Genomic DNA, 21,666 nt, shown 5'->3' with positions numbered 1-21,666 from the left:
TCTTGCTGCGAGGCAACAGTGCAAACCAACTGCGCCACCTTGCAGCCCTGCTTAACCATCCCGTATCGCAAAATCTACTTTGTACTGATTATTTGTCACACAAAAGGAAGACAGACGAACCAATTTAGAAATTCAGCCAGTACTCATGTAAATATACAAAATGATTTAAAGCCAACAGTAACTATTCACACACACTATTACTCTTCATTTAGATGCCATTTTAAACTGTAAATTTACACTTGCACACCCTTAAAAAAAAATAAGTATTAAAAAAATTACAAAGTGAGCTCTCTTATTGTGGCCTTCTCTTTCCTCCAAATATCATTACCCAAGTGCTGTATCGACACATTAGTAATATCACTGACTGTTAAATGATTGAAAATTGGATCATCTTATAGTTTGTACTATTTTTTGTTGACATGTAGGGTATTTATGTTTATGTATAATTAGGAACAAGCCTGGTATACAGTGGGAACAATGAATACCATAGTTATAACTTTTGATTCATGCTTAGTATATATTTCTCACACTTTTAAACTTCTTTAATGCAGTTACTTCTGTCCCCACTCCTATGTATTGAGCTGAGGGCAAGAAAAGGACACAGATTAACACAAAAAATGGCATCTAAATGAAGAAAATTCAAATGTGAGAAAGCATTTTCATTGGTAACACACTGTCATATTGCATAAAGTCTACTGTACCAGAATGCATCGGCGAGCAATATATTTTGTCTGATGCTGCAGTAACTTTACTACCTCTTTAATGTCATCATAAGATCAAGCAATGGTCTAATGTTTGAAATTTAGCTAGTGATTTGGACATTACTTTGGACATTACATCTGGATTCCTGGTGAATTCTGTGATGACACAGAAACTCGAAGGCACTATTCATTTTATATCCATCGTATCCATACGTAGTGACAGTTGTTTTCATGTAGTGATCCGACCCCACCTCATTGATCTTCCTGGATCATCTCTCTAAGGCACTCCTTCAGGTTTTCCACCCGGTCTGCAGGAGCTTTCTGGATGGTCTGCTCCAGCAGCCGCTGCACCTCATCCAGCCCAGCCACCTTTGGGGTCCTGACGGGCCAAAGGACCCCACCGAGGAGCTCTTCGTGGCAGTCTGGGTTAAGCAGGCCGCACAGAAAGCGCAGGAACATGTCATAGTGGCCCAGTGGGGCGTTAAAGGTTCGCACTATAGCATTGTGGACCAGGCCTGCTGCTGATTTGCTCGACCATTTGGATGAGAAGATCTTGGACATTCTCGACCCAGTGTCCAAAATGTTCTTAGACTCCATGTGAAACATTTTGAAGACATACAGAGCAGCCATGAACTCCTGCGGGAGAGAAAATGTAGAATGAAGTAAGGGTATATCGTTTCTATATGGGTTTTTTGCTTTTTGTTTGTTTTTTGAGACACAGCATAGTTTTTTAAAAGAACATTTGAACTATATTTTTTGAAAAAGTTGTAATACTGGTAATTATCTTGTTTTCTCTAAGTGCATACCAAATGTGTAAACAAAAAAAATCTATCAAAAGTGTCTTCTTTCACTTATTTCTAAAACAGGTTAGATATTTTTATTGTATTTTTACATTATTCAGTCTGGTGAATTTCTACATTTATCCAATTGAAATGATATTTCAAGCAACACCTTCCCAGTCTTTGGTTTTGTGTGAGTTCAGGTGGTTCATTTTGCCCCTTTTTCAGTGATACAATTAAATCTGGAGGATCTAAATAAAAAAGTAAAAAAGTTTCTTTCACGGGCGTTCTGTATCAACTTCCACTTCACTGTGTGGAACAACAGATGCTGGTCTGGTGCAGCTGCTTCTGAGCTCATCAGGTTCTAAATCAGCCTGTGGTAGGGTACTTCCAACTGAACATGAAAGTCAGAAATTAAGTTGTTAAAAAAATAAATAAAATCATGTCATGTCTCCTATTATATACGACCATTACAACATTTCTTCAATATCTGCTAGTGTAGAAAACCATGACTGACTTAAAACATTTGCCAACTGCAAAGTAAATGGTAGTAAGCATATTATAATTATGATATACAGCAGTGTAAAATAAGGTTTTATGGAATACTAAGATGTAGGTAGTGTTAAAGGGAGAGTTTTACCTGAAACGTGAAGTGAAAAAAGCAGAACGTCCTTTTCCCATCTGCGGCAGTAGTGCGGAGTTCTGTGCAAAAGCCAGTGCAGACCACCACATCGTACAACGACAGGCCATGCTCCTTCAAATCCTCCTCATAGAACACACTGGTGTTCTTCTCCAACATCACAAAGGCCATCTTTCCCATGTTCGTCAGCATGTCCTTGTCTTCGGCGGGCCATTTCTGAGATGGAAGATGACATTGACAAGAAAAAATGTTAAAATTCTGACAGTGATGGTAAGATATAATTCGCTTTTGTTGAAAAATACCTCTTTTAGATGCAATTATCTTGTCTTTTTCAATATTAAGTGACGCTTCCATGCGAGGGACAAAAACACAAACACTACGTGGGGAGACCTAAAAGATCTGGGACTGTTCGTGGTTGTTATTTGCAACTTCTCTATGCACTGCAAACTGGAGAAGAGCGCAAACATGACATTTTGTGTTGGTCAGATACTGGGATGAGCTAACATTCATGCTCATGATCACCACTGGTGACAAGAGGTGGGTTTGTAGCTGGCAACGAGAGAAGAAAAAGTTCTCACAGAGGAAGAACCTGCCATTTGTTCAACATCCACGTGGCTGCTCGCTGTCAATTCGATTCCCTGGTTGGACTGTCAACAAAGTTCTACTGTAATGCCCTGCAGTGTTTGAGGGAGAACTTCCAGGGCAAACAACTGGAATTGTTGGGCATTGTCAAGTGATTACACATGAGTTTTCTTGGCCATACAACACAATAATCACTCCTCACCCACCCTGCTCACTAGATTTGGCTATGTGTGACTTCTGCCTCTTCAGTACGAGAAATTCAGGTCGTCATTTTGACACAGATTATCGTAGATGAGGGAGCGCTACGAGCATTGCAGAAGAGCAGGAAGCGCTGTATCGCTACACAACGAGACAATTTTGACGGGGTTGGCAGCCTAATGTAAACCAGGTACAGCTTTTAAATTTCTTTTGGTCACAGTCACTGAAATTTTGGTCACTCCTTGAGTAATATATTACAGTCTCAGAAACTGCTAAAAATGAGATACACATTTGAGGTCATCTGACTGCACCAGATGCTACAAGTGTTCATGGTGTTGCATCAACCCACATAAAAATCAAGGATTAATAAAAAAACTAATAGATAAATCCCTAAATTTAAACAGCCAAATAAAAAAAACATTTGTCAAAGAAAATCTTTGGCCCTACCCAAGGCTGTATTTTATAACTTTTAAAAAAGATAAGTGAATCACACCGGGGTGTTAAGTCAGTAGGAAGCCAACATAGCTAAAATATGAGATCAGTAAAGAAATATGTTGTCTCTAGTCGCAGTCAAAATATCAAACATTTTATGTATAACATTTACTGAAACTACATCAGAAAGAACAGTGGCACGTGATAGAAATGAGTGATAATATTGCCTATTTTTCAAGCCTTTTCGATCACAAAAAGCAAGAGCCACAGACTGATGCACATTACCAGATGAATTTGAATTTTTTCATGATAGGACTCCAGCCTGCGATTCATCTGGATCACAAAAATGTTGACGTAGAACGGTGTCAGTCTGGGAGGTTCCGTTCCGTAGCCCTGATAACGGAAGCGTCGCTCGAACACTTTGGCTGCCATCCAGCAGAAAAAGGGTTGGCGAGTAAGGATCTTCAGTGTCGGTAGGCGTTTGTAATGTGCCATAATCTTTGCAGCCAGCTCTGCACTGACAAAGCGTTTGGTCATGAATTGGTCCTTCAACTCCTCACTGAAAAAATAGGAAAAAAAAACATTGAATTAGACTGTCTGTGTAGATTCTCAGTCATCCAGGTCATGGTAATCCCAAGAGTGTAATATAACAATATTTTCAGACTAAAAAGACGTGTTTAAATGGATTTGGCCAATTAAATTTTTCTGCTTAACATTATCAGCAGTATCACTGGACATAAATATATCTACAAGATGCCATTTACACTAAGTATACACACAAAGCTAAGAGTAGCGGGGGAGGTGATAATTTAATACAAATACTAAAAGACAGAGGTAATGAGACAAGAACACAATCAGACATACAATACATCAACACACACACCTATAGCCCTGTATTTCTGTGTAGAGGTCTATGAACTGAGACGGTATTTGTGAGACGGCTGCAGGCCTCCCCAGGATCCAGACACGGGCACCACGAAGCACAGTGCCTCGGAAGATGTTTACAATCAGGACATCAGGATGTGCTTGGGTGTGATTGTCATTTATGACTGGAGCATTCTGGAAAGAGAAACCAAATCATTAAAAAAAATTATCTGTTTCATGTCCTCATTTGAAGTTTTTTTTAAGTTTTTAAAATGTGCTTGGACTGCTCAAAATGTTGAATCTTCAAACATTGAAAACAATGGCAGCATTGTGGTCTTTAGTGTATATTAATATCTTTTCTAAAATTTCATTGGGACAGACATAAAAACAAATCTCAACATTACCTCCACACAAACTTGTGTGCTAAAAGGGATTTTGAAATTTCTGCTCTTGTTTATCTCTATAATTAAGATTCTAGATATTTTTTATCATTACAAATGTGAATGCATGTCAGGCGTATGTGTACAGATGTGATACCTCCCAGTCCAGAGGAGCTCGGTAGCGATCAAACGAGTCCATTATGACGAGATATTTACAGCTGTCTTCGTCCAGGAAAGGCATGCCTCTTAAGTCTGGATAGTAAAACCCTATGGCTTCCATAATGGACATCTTCTTACAAGGAGGATTGTCTCTGTTTCGCAGATTCCACATAGCTTGGAATGAAAGTTTGATGACAAACTGTATGTCCTGATCAAAAATAGACAAAAATGTCATCAGTCAACAAAAAAATCCACAAAAAGAAAACTACTTCTGAGAAAACACAGTTTGCATGATGCGTGTATGGTGTGCTGCACATTTTACAGGTTTTACTTGCAAAGTTGTAGTTGTACATTACCTACTTGAAATAAAAATTACTGCTGGATTGTGGGAATTTACAATAAATGAACATCTGTTACATTCAAGCTCTTAACAAACAAGTTTACACATTTCTGATGAAGTCTTTTCCTTTCCAGGCAAATCTCTCTGTATTAAATCTGGTGACATTCCCACATTAGCAAGACCCCAGCAATGCTTTTTAGGTTAACCAGCAATGATTGGTTGGCTGACGAGGTCAGCAACTGTAGAGATGGAATACACTACAGTAACTGGTAGTATGGTGGAAAAACTTAGGAAGCATCCAAGAAAAGTTTGTGACGCTCCAGATAAATGAGAAAAAGAGGAAGAATTACAATCAATAAAAGAAAATAATGAACAGCAAGGAAGATGTCGTGAACACACCATGATAGTCTCACTGTCAAGTGGGAGACTAAAGTTTTGCACTGAAGGTTGAATTGAGTTGAGTTGACTTGAGGTGTCCACTACAGCGAAGGCATGCACAGAAGAGTAAGTAAAGGATCGACACATCAGCAATGCTAGTAAGATATTCATATGTGCCCACTGTTAATTTATTAAGCTATAATGCCCATAGTTGATTCTGGGTTACTTAGTAACCTCATCTGGATCGGTGAGAGTTTTTGAAATGGCAACCTTTATCTGGTGTTTTACAATTTGCCTTTCATTTACCAATTCTGCTGCTCTGACCATCAGGAGCAAATTGTGCATCAGTGTTTTGCCTAAGAGCACTCTGTAAAATGCACAGAGGCAGGGATCAAAATGCCACACCTGTGATTAGTGAACTATTGATGAGACACATTCTGAATTCACACACACACACACACACACACACACACATTTAACATATTATGGTTTTATAAAGTTCATATGCTGAAGACGGTCCTAAGAGGCACATGTTTAAATATCCAGCTAACACTGAGCACCATTGTGGTGTTTTTGGTGGCCTAACAAAGTCCAATATTCACTCTTACATTTAGTTCCATCAGGTCTCCAACTCCTTAGAGATGTATTAATATAATATTTGACAGTTTGGATAACTTGATGCTGCACTACGATCACCAGTAAGTCTAATTCTGTCTGCTGTTTGGAGCTGAGTAGGTACAGCTGACAGAAAATGTATTTTTGTCAGATCTCACCATATTGGCCCGATGTTCTGCCCAGTCCAGTGAAAACTTCGCCACACAGACAGACATGCCAATTCCTGGAATACCAGTGGTCAGCACCCTTCTCACCGGCGTGCCGTCATCTTTCTGTTGTCGGAACAGATCGTTCACACCAACGTGGGTGACAGTGCTGGGAACCTGGAGAGGCATCGAAGGCGGGGGTCTGAACTCGTGGGACTGGTCAACTCCTCCGTTACTACACATGGCAATCAGCGGCTCCACGTAGACGGTCTCTAGCAAATGCTGCTTTCCGGCTTGAGCGATTCCTTCGTGGATTACGTGATGTTTTCTGCTTAATTGTTGCCTCAGAATATGACGGAGCAACACTGGTGGTGGAGAAAGATAGAGAGGAAAGTAAACAAAACAGCAAACAAAATCTCAACATTTCGCTCAAGCACACCTGCTTACATAGAGTTCTAAATTTGGACGACACATTACAAGAATTATTTATCTACAACACCTTTCCCCCTGTTTGTGGCAGTTACCAGTTACTGCATACATTCTTACTAGAAAAGAAGTGTCAACCCAAATCAACCTTAAATTCCTAATTTTCAGTATCATTCATTCATAAGGGATCACATTGCTGTCATCTGAATTGTTCCCTTAAACCTTTGAAGCTCAAGCAGTTTCTGGGAGTTATTCTATGTTGACACGTATTTACTCATGGTGGGCACATTTTTCACAGCAATGTAAAGTCACATATTTCTATGGAAACAGGACAACCATGACGAGAAGTAAGGTGAATTTAAAAAATGTCTCCCTCAAATGATGCAGCATAACAAATTTCTAATGCCATAAATCATAAAAACAAAAAACTGAAGTTAAAATTCTTTCAACTTGAAAGAAACATGGACAGCTCTTGTTTCCAGTACTAGAAACATAAACTCTTTATACTATAGATATTTTACTAATTGCATTTTTAATTTGTATCCTTGTATCCTACTTTTCTTCTTTCTGCTCTATGTACAAACCACTTGCAGTTCAGCCCAGTTCTGAAAAGTCCATTCATTTTCATCACAAGACTGTTGGCAGCAAGTGAGGCAGTTAGGTTCTCGGTTGCACCAACGAGCACAGATTGTTTTTGTTGGCTACAGAACGTACTTACTGCAAACTGCTTATTTCTGGAAACTGTGACATTCAGAATTAAGTGATATTGATGAATTATCAGGGTTTTAAGGTTAGATATGTTTAATGCTCCCAACAAAACCAAAAGTCACAGGATTAGCTAAAGGACTGTTGGAAAGTTAAAACTCTTTGGTACTTTCTATTTTTTACAGTTTCTTTCTTTAATAAATGGTGTAAATTCTGCGATTTTTAAAAAACAACATGAACTTTAGACCTGCTAGCAGGTTTTAAGATTCAGAGGGTTACAGCTGATATCCAGAAGACTGTACTGGTGATATATTTTCTTAAAAACACCAAAAAACAAAACAAAAAAGAAGCGGTGGGTAACTTTAGACCTGCTACACATCTACCATCGGCAGATTCACAGAGCAAAAAGTCCGTGCTGGTTCAATAACATTTTGTGCAAATGATATGTATCACAATCAGCAGCCATATTTTAACAGTCTCTCTTGAAACCTTAAACATTAACAGACACTGTTCAAGGTTTCAAAGCAAGACAACCACAAAGTCTTTTTCATAAAAATAAAACAACCACATATGTAAATAAATATCTCAGAACAAACAAACCAATCCCCCTCAGTATTTGTCAGTGTGTTGGGATAAAACCAGCGAAATGTTCACTTACCTCTCTGGCACTGTTTCTTTAGTTTCTCTGCCTCTTCTGTTTTGCCAGTAGTTTCCAGAGTATTTATTGTATGCGTCAGCGCACGTTCTTGGCCTACAGAACAGAATTTTTATACATTTTTTGTTTTTTTAAAACAGCAAGCAATCAATTAAGGAATTATATTTTTTTAATGACTATTGTAGCTGTGAAATTAATCCAATAAACTAACAAAATCCATTATCAAACAATCAAAATCACAAGTGTTAATTAGCCTCTCTAATTTCAGAGCTCTGTTTGTACCATTTACACCGTATGCTCCATTGCTGTGTGTTCTTACCAAGAATCTCCAGACTTTTGTCCACAAAGTCAAGTATGTCTCCCGTCATTGTATCCGATATTGTCATGCGTTTTTCCCATTGGTGAAACGTCATCTTAAAGGTCAATAGGTCCTCTTTGCTGAGGCCTGTCAGAATACTCTGCATACTCTTTAGAGAGGGAAGAAATGATGAAAACCCAAGTTAACGTGTTGCCTTACAGAAAGTACATCGACACACTGTGGGCCAATTGTTACCAAGATCGAAATTATATAATTTATTAATGATAATTTGTAACAAATTAACATAACTACTCGTTGGGTTTTATCGTTTTTTTTTTATAATATAAAAACTGAGGAATAGTGACGATTTTTTAAAACAAACACTATGAGTAAACATCAACTGGCAACCATACCATTGTTGGTATTTACCACAATCTAGCAGTTTATTATTCATTAAGTTCAAATACATCGTGGTCTGAGGATCAAACAATAATTTCTGTGAAGAACAAAGAAGGATTATACATTGCAGCCTAACTGTGATGCACCAACCCTGAATACATGAGGCATGTCCTGCTCTGGGTGCAGTCTGCCTGGCTGGCTGCTGTCATCAGTCTCTATAGTATCGTCTGGTTCAATGGGCTCAGGTGGTTCCGGGGAATTAGTTATCAAAACTTCATCATCGTCCTCCTCGTCATCATTATCTTCTGAGAAATCCCCCAGATCAGACGACCTGAGTGACAACAGGAAGCTCAGAAACCACTGCAGATAACAATGACATTTCGTGCATTTTACCTAATGCCAACAAAAATTATATTAACATTTTTTAAAAAACGCATGCCTCACCTTTTACAATAGTCCTTTTTGTTTCGAAAGTTAAAGACATAGTACACTTGTAGACATTAATAAAACATATTTAGAAAATGTAGAATGTTTGTCCCCAAAAAGTATTAACTGAAAATATAACAAATTACCGAAGCAAGATTTTTTAAAAGTTTTTTTACACATGAGAAAATCTGGGTTTTGTTTGGTCTATTCCCTCAACAAATTTAAACAAAAATAGCATTTTGAAGACAGAAGTAGGAGAATATGAAAACACACTGTAATCTGGAGGTAAGAACAGAAAGTAACGTCAGATTTTCAACTTTCTAATGGTCCCATAACTACTCATCTGCAACATGCTGCTCCACCAGACAACTTAACCACATCTAAGCCTAAATTTGTTGTATTTCATCAAAATCTATTTTTTTTCTACATGTCTCATTTAAAATTTCACAGAAAACAATGTAATTAGTTATTTGTCTATAGTATGACAAGTCCCTTTTTATCAGAATTGGTAACACTGGAGGGCACATAAATATGCAACTAAATAATCAGAGAACTTCACTTTTCATTTGTTCCCTTTTCTTGGCTCATGGCATTATAAATTTGATATACTGCACAGAAAACATGCTCAAGTTATCTGTATTTCTAGCTACGGTTGGGCTGTTTCCATGGCGTTGCAGGACTTTATACTGCAGTGAAAAATGTGTGTATGTGTGTGTGTGTGTGTGTGTCCTCTACCTGGTGTCAATAACAACAGCTCCTGGAGGTTTGGTTTGCTGCGTGGTCATGGTGTAGAGGGTCTCTGGAGAGTCGGGACGATTCATCTGCACCCTGGCCAACATTAAAAGAGTAGTACATATTGTAAGAGCATGTTAATTATGAGTCATTTCAAAACCACTGAAAGCACCATTGCTTTGTAACATAGTGCATTTAACTATTCAGTGCAATAAAACTTCTGTGATGATTGCAACCCTTAGATTTTATTAAACAAAAAAAGGCAGACTATCAGAATTTACATGTTGATCCTGTTTAAACTAAAGTTCCAAAAACATCAACACAAAGCAGGACTGTTCATAAATGTATTGTGTCTGATTTGGCACTACTGCGTAACCCAGCAGGAAAATCACCCCAAATACTTAAAATATAAACTGACTTCATGTTTCTTTTTAACAAGCTGTGGTGTCTTGAGCACAAATACACACCCCTAGCAGCAATGCAGTTCTACTGGATCATGTTTCAGCTTTTCAGGACGATTTATGAAAGGAAATATTGTTGAAAGTGAGTGCAGGCAAAAAGGAGGAAATCAAACTTGTGAGTTGGCCTTTGTCACTTAAAAAAAGCTCCCAAAGAGGAGCAACAGACACACAAAGCTGAGTGATTTGGGGAAATATCTAATTGTACTTTTTTTGGACAGATAATGTAATTTTGATTTGCGATGTCAAGCTTAATTTCAAAATTCACTGTGCCATAGATTTAAAACATGTGTTGGAGCGTTACACCATCAAATACGTGACTGTCACACAAGGAGGACGGCATAACTTTTGAAAACCACTGACACTACAGCTTAAATCCAGGGTCAGACACACAGAAAAATGCACGAGGTGGGACTATTAAACAATGACACTGGATTTGGTCAGTTGAACCACAGACATGCATGAATGAACCATGTAAATGCTAATCAATGGACAAACATAAGCAATCCCTGAAAGTTTTAATTTGCTCAAATTTAAAAAAAAAAAAAAAAAAAGAATAATAGTGATAGTCTCACAATTTCTATTTATACCTTAAATTGCAACCTTTGCATTTTGCTAATTATATTGTTAAAATCAATTATTTGTGCAGCCCTCATAACTATGAGTCACAGCAAGCTTTTTTTGTCCACTTTTTGACAAGAAAATTACCAGTTCGGACACTGTGTTAAAGTGGCCAAGATACAGAGAGGAGCAGTCGTTAAATCAGTGGCAATGGGAAGCTTTTAGCAGCATAACAGCCAAAACACACAAACAAAATGGGATAGTGCTTAAATATCAAACAAGATCAAGTACCCTGTCTCGTCATGAGCAGGCGGTTCAGGTAGTTCTACAACCACATCATCTGTTTCCTCTTCCTCCTCCCCCTTCTTCTCCTCGTCCTCCTCCTCCTCCTCTTCGTCCTCCATGCTTTCACTGTCGCTCTTCATTGAACCATAGCTGGAGGGAGGCCTCTTGAACTTTTTCCTCTCCTCATCCTCATCCTCCACCTCATCCTCATTTGTAAAGAGTCTGAGGAGACAAAAACAAAGTGTTAGTAAGCAAGTGTCGTATTATAGGGTTATTACCAGTGAACCTCACCAGCACCTGCATTTCCTGTCCTGTCCTATTAAAATGGAACATGGTTTAAACACTAAACACTAAGTAGTTCTTCGCTGTCTCCTTTCTGACTGGGAGAAGATTTCATAAAGAAATTTAAGTGACTCACAAGACTTTCTGCTGGGGGGGGGTCGGAGAAAATGCTAGGCCTCATGTCATCCTGAGTGATTTGTGGTAAGTGAGTTAATGTTAGATGTTTTAGAAGTAGTTTGTTTCAAGAAATTTTATGTGGCTTTACCTTTTAAACAGTTGTATGTCTTTGGAAGAGTTTGCTTTGCTGCTGTGCATTAGAGATGTCAATGTAGCAGCTACAGCTGAAACCAGAAGTTTACATACACTGTATAAAAAGACATAAAACCTTTTCTTTCTTTTTTTTACCGTGTGACATTTAATTAAACTATTTTTTTTTCCTGTTTTAGGTCAGTTAGGATGAACAAAATTATTTCTATTTGCGAAATGCCAAAATAATAAGTGGAGGTCCACAATTCTCTTCCTGATATCTGGGCTGATTTCTTTAGATTTTCCCTTGTTGTCATAAAAGGAAGCAGTGTGTTTGAGGTGTGCCTTACAAACAAGTGTACCTCCAATTAACTCAAATGTTGTCAATTAACCTATCAAAAGCTTCCAAAGCCATGACATCATCATCTGGGCTTTCCCAAATATTTTAAGGCATAGTAATCTTCCTATATGTAAACTTCTTACCTTAAAGAAAATAATAAAAAATTATCTAAAAAATTCTCTCTCGCATTATTCTGGCATTTAGCAAATAAAAGTAATTTCAGTAATCCTAACTGACCTAAAACAGGAAAGGTTTAGTCACATTAAATGTCAGACAGTGACAATAAAATAAAAAAAGATTGTCTTTTTAGACAGTGTATGTAAACTTCTGGCTTCAACTGTATGTAGGAATGACAGTTTAGGTTCACTGTTTTAAATTACACTTTTTAAAAATGTTTTTGTGTGTTCTGTTGGAAATGTTTAACTCTTGATCCAAGTGCTAATTTTGCATTTGCTGTCTGTGCCAGTTACAGTGATTGCTTTGCTCAGCATGTGAACACTGTCTCCTGCTGACATTTTTTGTTTTTGTGTGTTTTCGTTAGTCAGCCAGGTCCTGGGACTGCATCCTGTGAGGATGGACTAACACCTTTCATTTTTGTTAACTGTTCTGTTTTACATGTTCAGTTAGTCACTTAATTATTTCGATCTGCTGTGGAATTTATTGCGGTGTTACTTGTGTGCAACAACTGTGATTTGCTACGCTGGTTCTCACAGGTTTTCCATTACAATAAGTGTATTAGTGGAGTATATGGCTAACCCTAAATGACTAACATGACTAAACACTAGTACTTATTGAATGGTTGACCTGTAGTTATTATATTATTGTTAAACAGCTTATTTAAAAAGGGACCATGTACAATATTAAACATAAATGTTGCCATTTGATGTATTGCACCAGAGTTAGCTTTAAGCTAATTTCCATCTGCAGTCCGTTGGCAGGTCACAATGACAACATTGTGAGCCTGTAGTGTGAGCCTTCATTTGCTTAAAGCACATTGCTACACATTTTATACTAATTTTATTCTGAAATCACTTGAATATGGTGCAATTATCAGGTTAAAATCTTAAGGGTGCTGGGTTGAGGCCCCAGAGTGTTAAAATCCTCCCAAAGTCTCTGCAGAGAGCAGGTTGACAATGTGAGACACATTCGGTTCAAAAGTGACTATTTGCTTAAACGGCTGTCATAAACGAACATAACTTCTTAAATAAAACTACGTTAGTATTTAGCTACTGGCATAACTAGTTAGCTAATAACGTGATATGTCACAAACAACTTTGAAAAGATAAGTAATTCAACTCAAGCGATAACGCTAGCTGACATGTCTTACCAGCAGTGATCTAAAGTCAAAGGAAGTTCATTTATTTCCCAAAGACGAGCACCAACACCCACCTTTCCACCTCTGAGTCCGAGTCCATGTTTCAGCGTGACACCGACTCACTCACCGCAGGTGTAGAATCGATTTAACTCGACTAAATCTTACTAAAGGTAACGCGACAACCTGAATAAAATATCCAAAAACAGACAATCCACCTGGTAGACGTTCCCTGCCCAACTTCCTGCTGTTACTCATCGATACTAAACTACAACAACATGGCGGCCAAATGTCAACTAAAAGCGTTTGAAATGTACGTATTCTGATAAATATCTAATACAAATGAACCAAACTATTACGTTTAAGGCCCTATCGGCGACCATGCAGCTTCCTTTCGTTGTCAGTTACCGAGTTTCGATTTCGAGTCCTTTTTTTCCGCCAGTAAAGTTACAAGCACGACATCGAGACCAGTTTTCAGAATAAAAGCAGAATCTTCAAAAACGATATGAATACTCACCATGATTATGTACTGTATACTGATACAACATCTAGAACATACAGTATGTATGGTTAAAAAAAATATGTTGAGCTTTAACTTTCCAGTGCAAAATTCCCTGCTGAAATATTGAGTGTTGTATTTCCTGCACACATGTATAGACGAATACTGCCTACATACTCCTAATTTGATAGACTATATTGTCAGTCCATTATTTAGGCTTCACAGTGAAGCATGCACTAAATTCCTAATCTTAAGTATTTGCACAAAATAGTTGAGTGTAGCTGATTTACTGACACTTTTAAACTACAAAGTCGGGTTGTTTAGCTTTTATTCTGAAGGCTTCGTTCTACTCAGGAACTCGACTGTCTGCTGAGGAACACAGTTTAAGTGACGCTTCCCTAATGTGTGGTTTTAGGAAGTCCTGCCAGAATGAGTGTATGCTGAGTTATACGTTGTGAAAGGTCATTTCTTTGCAAGAAAGGCTGTCTAAATTCATCTAGATTACTAATAATGTTGGTGGCGATGATTCCTGTGCCCAGACAGATGTTTTAAAACCCAGTTTAAGTAGCAGGCTTTCACAGTGTTATTTCAATCATTTTATTGACAAACATGTAAATATAATACAAAAAATTAAAACAAAAGTAGATAAAGAGAAGATCATGAAGAGCCCGGAAAGACAACAATAAAAATCACTGTGTGTTTGTGAAATAAAACAAAAAAAAAATAAAAGTATGATCAGGAAAAATTGTAGATGATCACAACTCCAACTTGGGGATCAGTCCTCAAACTTTCATCCTGCTCATCATCTGTGGATTAAAATTGAAAAAAAAAAAGAATAGATTAAACCAAAGGTCGCAGAGAAACATACTTAAATAACAGCATGATCAAATTTAATAAAAACTGAAGTGTTGTGTTGTTAGTGTTTAACACAAGAGAATGTGAACACCCACCCACTGGTTAATATATACAAGAAATACACTGTGAGTTGTTAGGCCATAAAGTGACAACCACCAACCAGCCTTAAAAAAGTCATTCAAGTTATTTATTACTATTGATTAACAGTGACCTTTATGGTCTTCCAGCAAGGTTTTCTTCCTTTTCTTCCTTTACACACACATTTTTCTGAAAACAGTGTTCAAAGTCAGAAGTTACTGAAATGTAATCACTGAACACATTCAGACAAGTTCTTTCACTACATGCAGGTTTGTTTCAACAGTTAGATCACTAAGTAAGGACGCAAACATAATCCATGTCCAGTAGTTTGTGCCAACATCATAAACAGGCAACAGTTTGAAGTACACGTATACAGCTTATTGAACTGTAATAAAAAAAGGTGAATAAAATACATAATCATATTTGGTTTATTAAAGTGTCACAGGCATTGAATTAAGTTTATGAGTTGAGGTGTCTTGTTAATGGTGCTGTGTTTAACTGCACGTTGTGTAGTATATTGCTATGTTCCCGACCAAAAGTGTCAATGTGGAGATTAAATTAGAAACACGGAAAATGCTGAAACACAGCAGTAAAAGACAGAATTTATACAAGTGACACATATGTGTTACGCAATGCAAGAGGAAGTGGGACACTTAAGTTGAATTCAGCTGTTAAACATGTGAAGACAAAAGACCCAAGGGTTTGTGTTAATGCAATCTTTGTTTTAAAAAAAAAAACAACAAAAAACTATTATTATATCGTCTCCATCTTCAGCTTCTCAGCACTAGATGATAAAAGTAATCTTCAGAAAGCAACATGCATCAATAATGAACTGTTTTTAGTTTGTAGTTTAGTGTGTATCACAGTTAAAAGTATCCTTTGAGTTTTCAAAAACCATTAGCGGAGATGCACAGACCTTAAATTGTTTGCATTTTCTTCTGCCTGCAACACTAAAGGAGACATGATGTACATCTCTGTTCACAGCAGAGGGCGATAATGTTCAAAAAACAAAACTGTTCACATTGACAGCACTTTATGGTTTAGCTCCTTGCTTTATTGCTGCTCCCCCTGAAACCAGCTGCTTCTTATCTTCAGTCATGATCGTTTTGCAATACCAAAGACCCAGCTCAAGACTAAATGGTACCAGACAGTCACGGTCCCTCAGCTCTAGAGCCCTCAATGTGAAGGACTGATGCTTGCACAGTCAGTAACATCTTTTTAAAATTACTTCTTAAAAACATACCTTTTTTTCCCTTTTTTTTTTTTTTTAAAAAAAGGGCCGTTATTATCATCAGCTTTGTTCCAATACACAGTATTTTATTTGTTTATTCTCTCATTATTCCCATTCTTTAATCGTATTTTTGCATTGTACTTACTACATTTATTGCTGGACCTTTGTGCCTAGACTGGTCTACACTTGTTTTATAGCATCCTAAAAGCTTCAGTGGAACTTTGACCTGGAAGACTGAGAATCTACACAGACATGTTTTATATAATCATGATCCAAGCCAGTTTGTGGCTGAAACCAAATTAAAAAGTTTCTGTACAGTCTCTCTCAACATTGTAAAAACATGAAAGTAAAGTTTACCACAACAACTCCACTACCTGCTGCTTCAATAAAAATGATTAAAATGATAATTAAGTGTGCCCTAAATGGATTTGTCAGGGTGTGTTTACCTTGCGAGCGCTGGCCGTCAGCCCAGGAGATTTTGCCGACCTGCTGGAGGTTTGTGGAGATTTCCTCGGTCCTTTTGCTGGTACTTTGGGTGATTTAAAGTTGCCAGCTTTGCCAGCTCGCCCCATTCCAGCTCGAGAAGGCAGGTTTTCCTGGCCCTTGCGCGCACTTGACGGAGCAGGTGATTTCTTTGAGCTTGTGCCTGGAGATTTTCGGGTGGAGCTGCGTAGTTTGTTCAGCCCTTTCTTTAGGTAGCTGTTCTTTCTGGGGGTGTTGTCAATACTGAACATCATAGACTGTCTCCGTTCAGCCTGAGAATAATAAATGATAAAAATATTTCAAACACATTATATAGTTGTTTCCAACAACTTGAATGAAAGAATTTTGGCAGTTTTCAGTACATTTTAGGTGCATGTGTTATTATATTACACTTACCGGACTGAGGATGGGTTGAAAATGAGAGCTGGCATGTCCACTGCTCACGTTCTTATTTTTGGGAGTGAGTGGATGAGGGAAGCAGCTGGTCTTTGTCTTTTTCTTCAAAATGAGATAAAAACAAACATGTAAAAAGTGGTGTCAGGGATTTACAGTTTTCAGCACATGGACATTTTTTTCTACTTTTATTCTGGTATAATTTTATGACTGCTAAGTCATTTTACATGCTTTTGTAAACAAACATTCTTGACAAGAATCCCCCTTTCATTCAGTCTTGAACCCCCCAAAAAAGGGAAATTCACATCACACTATATCCTACAGAACATTTATCTACTGCATTTTAGGCAGACTAAAGCATTAATTAACAATGAATGAAATATATGCACACTACTACAAACCAACCTCAGGTGAAGCTTGATATGCAGATGATGTAGGCCGCATTGTGCCTTTTGGGCTTCTGATCTGAGAGGAGCTGACAGTTTTTGTTGGCAACTGGCCTGGCATCAAGGATAGTCGGTGAGAACGAGTCCCGGCTGCGGCACCGGCATGTCCTGACATGAGGGACTGTCGATGGGAGACAAGGGAGTCGTGGAACTGACCAGGGATCATGGTCGCTCTACGGATTGTGTCAGATGGGTCTCCTGTACGGAGTTCTTCATCTGTGAAAATGAATGCACCACCACGGCAAGTCTAAAGGAAAAGACAGAGAAGAAGTTCATAAAATTAATGTGAAAAGTCAACAGCAATCAACCTTTTAGCCTTAGATAAGATGGCTTGCGGAAAAACACTGAATCAGAGGATGCGTCCTTTCTGGTATGATGCCATATTATGTTTCTATACTGTATGCCTCTTTAGAGTCTCTCTGTCTTTTCACCTCCGACTCCACGGGGTAGCTGCTCTTTAGATGAGGAAGGCAGGCCTTGTTCCTGGCCTGGAGCTCAGCAATCCTCAGCCAGTCGTCAGGTGCACCATCAGGTTCGTTCTCTGCTCCCACACAGAATGTCCCGGTGGCTGAAGGCAAACAGAAGCAGGAAAAATAAAAGGTTACATACACACAATTGATTTTTTTTTACTTTTACACTTTACTACTATATCTGCCCATCTGTTATCAATGACCATTAATAAATAGCTAATTAGTACAACTGCCCCTGCTTGTTGATGATTTCAATCATCAGTCGAGAAGTTCTATACTTAAACCTCAATTTATAAGTCGAATCAATGCGAACGGGGCAGTGTAGAAGTAACAGAACACAACTGTCTATAACAGAAAACAGTGATTTAAAAGGATGGCACTTCTGTGGTTTTGAAAGGTTGCAAAGTCTGTGATACCATTTTTGTTACCAAACAATGGTGCAACCTCCTCTACTGTTGTACAGGGTGATTGCACAGTTAAACATGAGACTCGTGTGGGCTGATAGCTATTCTGCAAGCGTGCTGGACTGTAGTATAAGTGGACCGAGGCAATAAACAATGCATTCCTCATAATCATAGGTAAGATGTACAGAAGTAAAAAAAAAAAAAAAACAGGTTCCATATAAAGGTTTAACAATTATTCAATGATTTGACAAGAGAATTAACGTGCAACAATTCTAATGACAACCATTTAATCTATTTTTTAGCCAGATATTGGGGTGAATAATGGATCCTTTTATCTGGGTAAGTGGGTAATTTAGGTATTGACTCACCCTGTGAATGAATTGTGCTCCGTCTGTACCCTGGAAGACCAATGAGCTGGTCGCTGGCAGCAGTGCCCATCCTGGCAGGTGTGTCAAACAGCTCCATAGATACGGGTCGTGCAGACTGGGCACTGGAGAGGTTTGGGTGGGAGCGAGCAGAAGGTAAGCTGTAGAAAGTCTCATCACCTTCATTGGGGCCAGGGGTTTTCTATAGATCAGAATTCCACAGTCACAACAGTTAAAAACTACACAATGTAAAAATGTGCCCATAAAAGACAACCAGTATTATAAGAGAAAGTCAGGAAAATTAGTCAAAACAAAGAATTGTGAGAGAGAAACCCTTGTGATTTTAAAAATGTCTAATGATGATTAAAATATATTCCAACTTCAACAGTGTGTTACTGTGAACATGCAAAACATGCAATCATTGTGCAGACAAGTGTCCTCCACCTTGGTCATGGTGATGTTTATAACCTGCGTGGTCCTGCGTCGTTTGACAGATGAAGTTGGATTTTTGCAGGCTGAATCCAGTTCAATATTATGGTCTGCATTGGTCCTGGGTGATGGAAAAAAAAAATGTAATAAAGTAAACAAAGTAACGCTTCGGTTCAGAGTAATCAAAGAATTTCAACTGGTTTTGAAGAGCTGTGCTTTGCATTCATAGCAGCAGACACTATGTAATAATAGACTTTCATATACAGTATTTCGAAAAAAACAAAAGGAATTTTTAAATCGTGTCTTACAAAATAAAATCTCACAGGAATACACCCAGGAAACTAGCATTTTCCAAATATGTGAGGACAAAAAAAAGGATGTGTACAGGTCAGTGTTTCAATGTCACACTCATACAGACAGCATGCTCTACACTGACAATAAAGTTTGAGGAAAACCTGCCACCCTAAACACCATGACTGTCACAACTATACAGCATACCTGTTAATCTGTCTGGTGTTTATAGGTGTGAAGTACAAGGTTTCCAAAGACTCGGCCCGCAGACCCTGACGTTTGGCTGCCAAGCGTTCTGAACTGCGAACAAGAGGTGTGCTGGATTCGCCAGGTGCTGAAAGTTTCCTACAAAAAAAGTAAAAAACAGAGAACTGTATAAGATTACAATCAATAATACCACCCCACCTCGTAATTTTCCGGAAAAGACAATCTGATATTCATGCTCACTATGTGTAAATGAGAGAGGAGCAAGGTATTAAACTTCTAGCTCTCTTTTGAATTAGTTACCTAACTAGTTGTGGCACTTTCAATATGTACAGCTGAATGCAAAACCATAAATCCCTTCCTGAATAGATTGTCTGAAAATATGCACAAGCGTTCCAGTTTACAAAAGACATTGCATCAGCTCATCTCAATAATGGATGACTTTTCCATCCAGTGTGGTCATTTGGACAAACTATAAACCACATTTGATTTCTGAAGTGGTCGCACAGCACATTTAAAGAACTTGTTCTGCGATACCGTGACCCAGAACTTACCTTGTGGTGTTCAGGGAGTCTTCAAGAGAACTCTGGTCCAGGCTGTCACAGCTCATAGTCCTCTTCGCCTGTGCTCTAGTGCAAACACTTGAATGTGTGTTGGGAACCTCCAAGTAACATGACTCTGCTGCACTGCCTCCATTGCCGTGAATCTTATTCTGTGCTCGCAGGGTATGGTCAGCACAGGCCAGCTAAATACAAAGATATAGTAATAGACACGGGGGTGAGTTGCAGCAGAAATGTGTTTGCCTTTACATGTTATAGTGACTTAAGAGACAGTGTTTCAGTTTCATCTTGGCGAGTATGCCTGCTCTAATGCTTTCCAAATACAACACCAACCTGTGCCTCCAAACTGGCCATTCTGCTCAAAAGTTTCTTCTCATTGGTTTGAGCCTTGTCCAAATCGAGTTGAAGTAGCTTTTTCTCCATGGTAGTAGCTTTTACTTCACGCTCCTTAACCTCCAAGATATGTTTGAGTTCATCCACTTCTTCTTGGCTTTTCTGGAGAAGCTGCTTCTTGCTGTTGTAATGACTCACAGCATTCTCCATCTGTGGAATTGTAACAAAGCGGATGTTTTGGTATTAATCTTTACAATCTACAAAACTCATCTAACACCAAACCAACCAAGACTGCACATGAAACTGTACTGCAGCAACAAAACCAGTTGGTGTTAGGTAATTATCTAAATCAAAACAGAACTGATATGTACAAAGATACAATGTAGTGAAACTTTATCATGTTTGTGGGGAATGTTTGGGTCAAACCAACCTGAGCTTTGTAGTGGTCTGCAGCCTCTGATTTAGCTGCAAGTTGTTCCTGCAGGTCTCTTTTGATCAGCTCAATTTCTTCTGTTTTTTCTTTCTCTTTTAAAAGTTTCTCCTTCTCCATTTTCAATATTTCCACTTCCTGTTGCAGCACAGACTCCAATTTGCGGGAAGCTAGGTTCTCTCTCTCTATGGCCTGTTGGGCTTGAGCAAATCTCTCCTTCTCAAAGACTACGGCTTCGACTCGTTTCTCCAGAGCTTCATAATCCTTTGTTGCCTGGAGTATCCTGTCCACGAGGGCTTCTTTTTCCTGAACAAGAGCCTCCTTCTCCCTGAATGTGGTCACCTGCAGCTCCTGCAAAGCCTCCTTCAGGCTAATGTTTGCAGCTTGTGTCTCTTTATGTTGGTTCAACTCTGCATTTGCTGAAACAAGCTGCTGTTGGAGGAGGTTTATCTTCTGAGCTGACTCCTGCTGAGTTTCAAGTAATTTCTGCTCTTTAGCCAGAAGTTCTAAAGAAATGGTTTCCACCTCCCCTTTCAGATTCTGGATCTCATGTTGAAGTGCACCTGACTGTTTGGAGCTTTCTGCCTTTATCTCAGTCAGAGTTTTTTCATAGACTTCAGCTTTCTCTTTTGTTTTTTGTGCCAAGTCAGCTTGTTGTTGAGACAATAGATCTTCCTTAGATTGCAAATCATCCTCAGCCTTCCTTAGTGAGGAGTCAAGAGCCTCCACCTGTTTCTTTAAACTTTGGATCTCCTGATTTAGCAGATCTGATTGCTCTGACCTGTCAGCCTTCATCAAGTTCATCTGTTCCTCTTTAGACTGGATCTCCTCATTCATGCTCTTTACCTCCTCTTCA

The 21,666-nt window shown here is 38.5% G+C and overlaps 2 protein-coding genes across 3 annotated transcripts in view; both read right to left on the bottom strand.

Annotated features, from left to right (window-relative positions):
* Positions 1–148: 148 nt before the first annotated feature.
* Positions 149–13,759, bottom strand: nlrc3l (NLR family, CARD domain containing 3-like). The gene is made up of 12 exons (XM_008301497.1): positions 13,417–13,759; positions 11,166–11,381; positions 9,859–9,951; positions 8,848–9,028; positions 8,320–8,467; positions 8,004–8,096; positions 6,227–6,579; positions 4,734–4,943; positions 4,216–4,391; positions 3,618–3,891; positions 2,121–2,336; positions 149–1,337 (listed from the first exon to the last, which is right to left on the bottom strand). The coding sequence occupies exons 1-12, from the start codon at positions 13,440–13,442 to the stop codon at positions 954–956; spliced, it is 2,370 nt and encodes a 789-aa protein (XP_008299719.1). The 5' UTR covers positions 13,443–13,759; the 3' UTR covers positions 149–953.
* A 660-nt stretch (positions 13,760–14,419) lies between these two features.
* The window catches only part of LOC103371970 (nuclear mitotic apparatus protein 1), a 15,736-nt gene continuing 8,489 nt past the window's right edge, over positions 14,420–21,666 (bottom strand). Inside the window, exons 15-26 of one of the 2 annotated variants that reach the window (XM_008301477.1) lie at positions 20,811–21,666; positions 20,381–20,590; positions 20,042–20,232; positions 19,491–19,628; positions 19,008–19,113; positions 18,567–18,765; positions 17,756–17,892; positions 17,284–17,571; positions 16,882–16,983; positions 16,449–16,757; positions 14,905–14,960; positions 14,420–14,644 (exon numbers count right to left, since the gene is read on the bottom strand). In XM_008301477.1, coding sequence (XP_008299699.1) covers positions 14,907–14,960; positions 16,449–16,757; positions 16,882–16,983; positions 17,284–17,571; positions 17,756–17,892; positions 18,567–18,765; positions 19,008–19,113; positions 19,491–19,628; positions 20,042–20,232; positions 20,381–20,590; positions 20,811–21,666 — 2,590 coding nt within the window. In that variant the 3' untranslated portion in view covers positions 14,420–14,644; positions 14,905–14,906. The remainder of the gene's footprint in view (positions 14,645–14,904; positions 14,961–16,448; positions 16,758–16,881; positions 16,984–17,283; positions 17,572–17,755; positions 17,893–18,566; positions 18,766–19,007; positions 19,114–19,490; positions 19,629–20,041; positions 20,233–20,380; positions 20,591–20,810) is intronic. The other variant, XM_008301485.1, reaches the window with a different exon arrangement.

The sequence above is a fragment of the Stegastes partitus genome, unplaced genomic scaffold, assembly GCF_000690725.1.
Source record: "Stegastes partitus isolate 25-593 unplaced genomic scaffold, Stegastes_partitus-1.0.2 Scaffold35, whole genome shotgun sequence".
NCBI lineage: Eukaryota > Metazoa > Chordata > Actinopteri > Pomacentridae > Stegastes > Stegastes partitus.
This window is presented reverse-complemented; position numbering and strand designations above follow the sequence as displayed.

Coding starts and splice junctions, on each gene's coding strand:
- nlrc3l (XM_008301497.1), bottom strand. CDS start 13,442: ATGGACTCGGACTCAGAGGTGGAAAG. Junction 8,097..8,319: donor CAAAAGTCTGGAGATTCTTG/GTAAGAACACAC, acceptor TCTGTTCTGTAG/GCCAAGAACGTGCGCTGACG. Junction 6,580..8,003: donor AAAGAAACAGTGCCAGAGAG/GTAAGTGAACAT, acceptor CTCCACCACCAG/TGTTGCTCCGTCATATTCTG.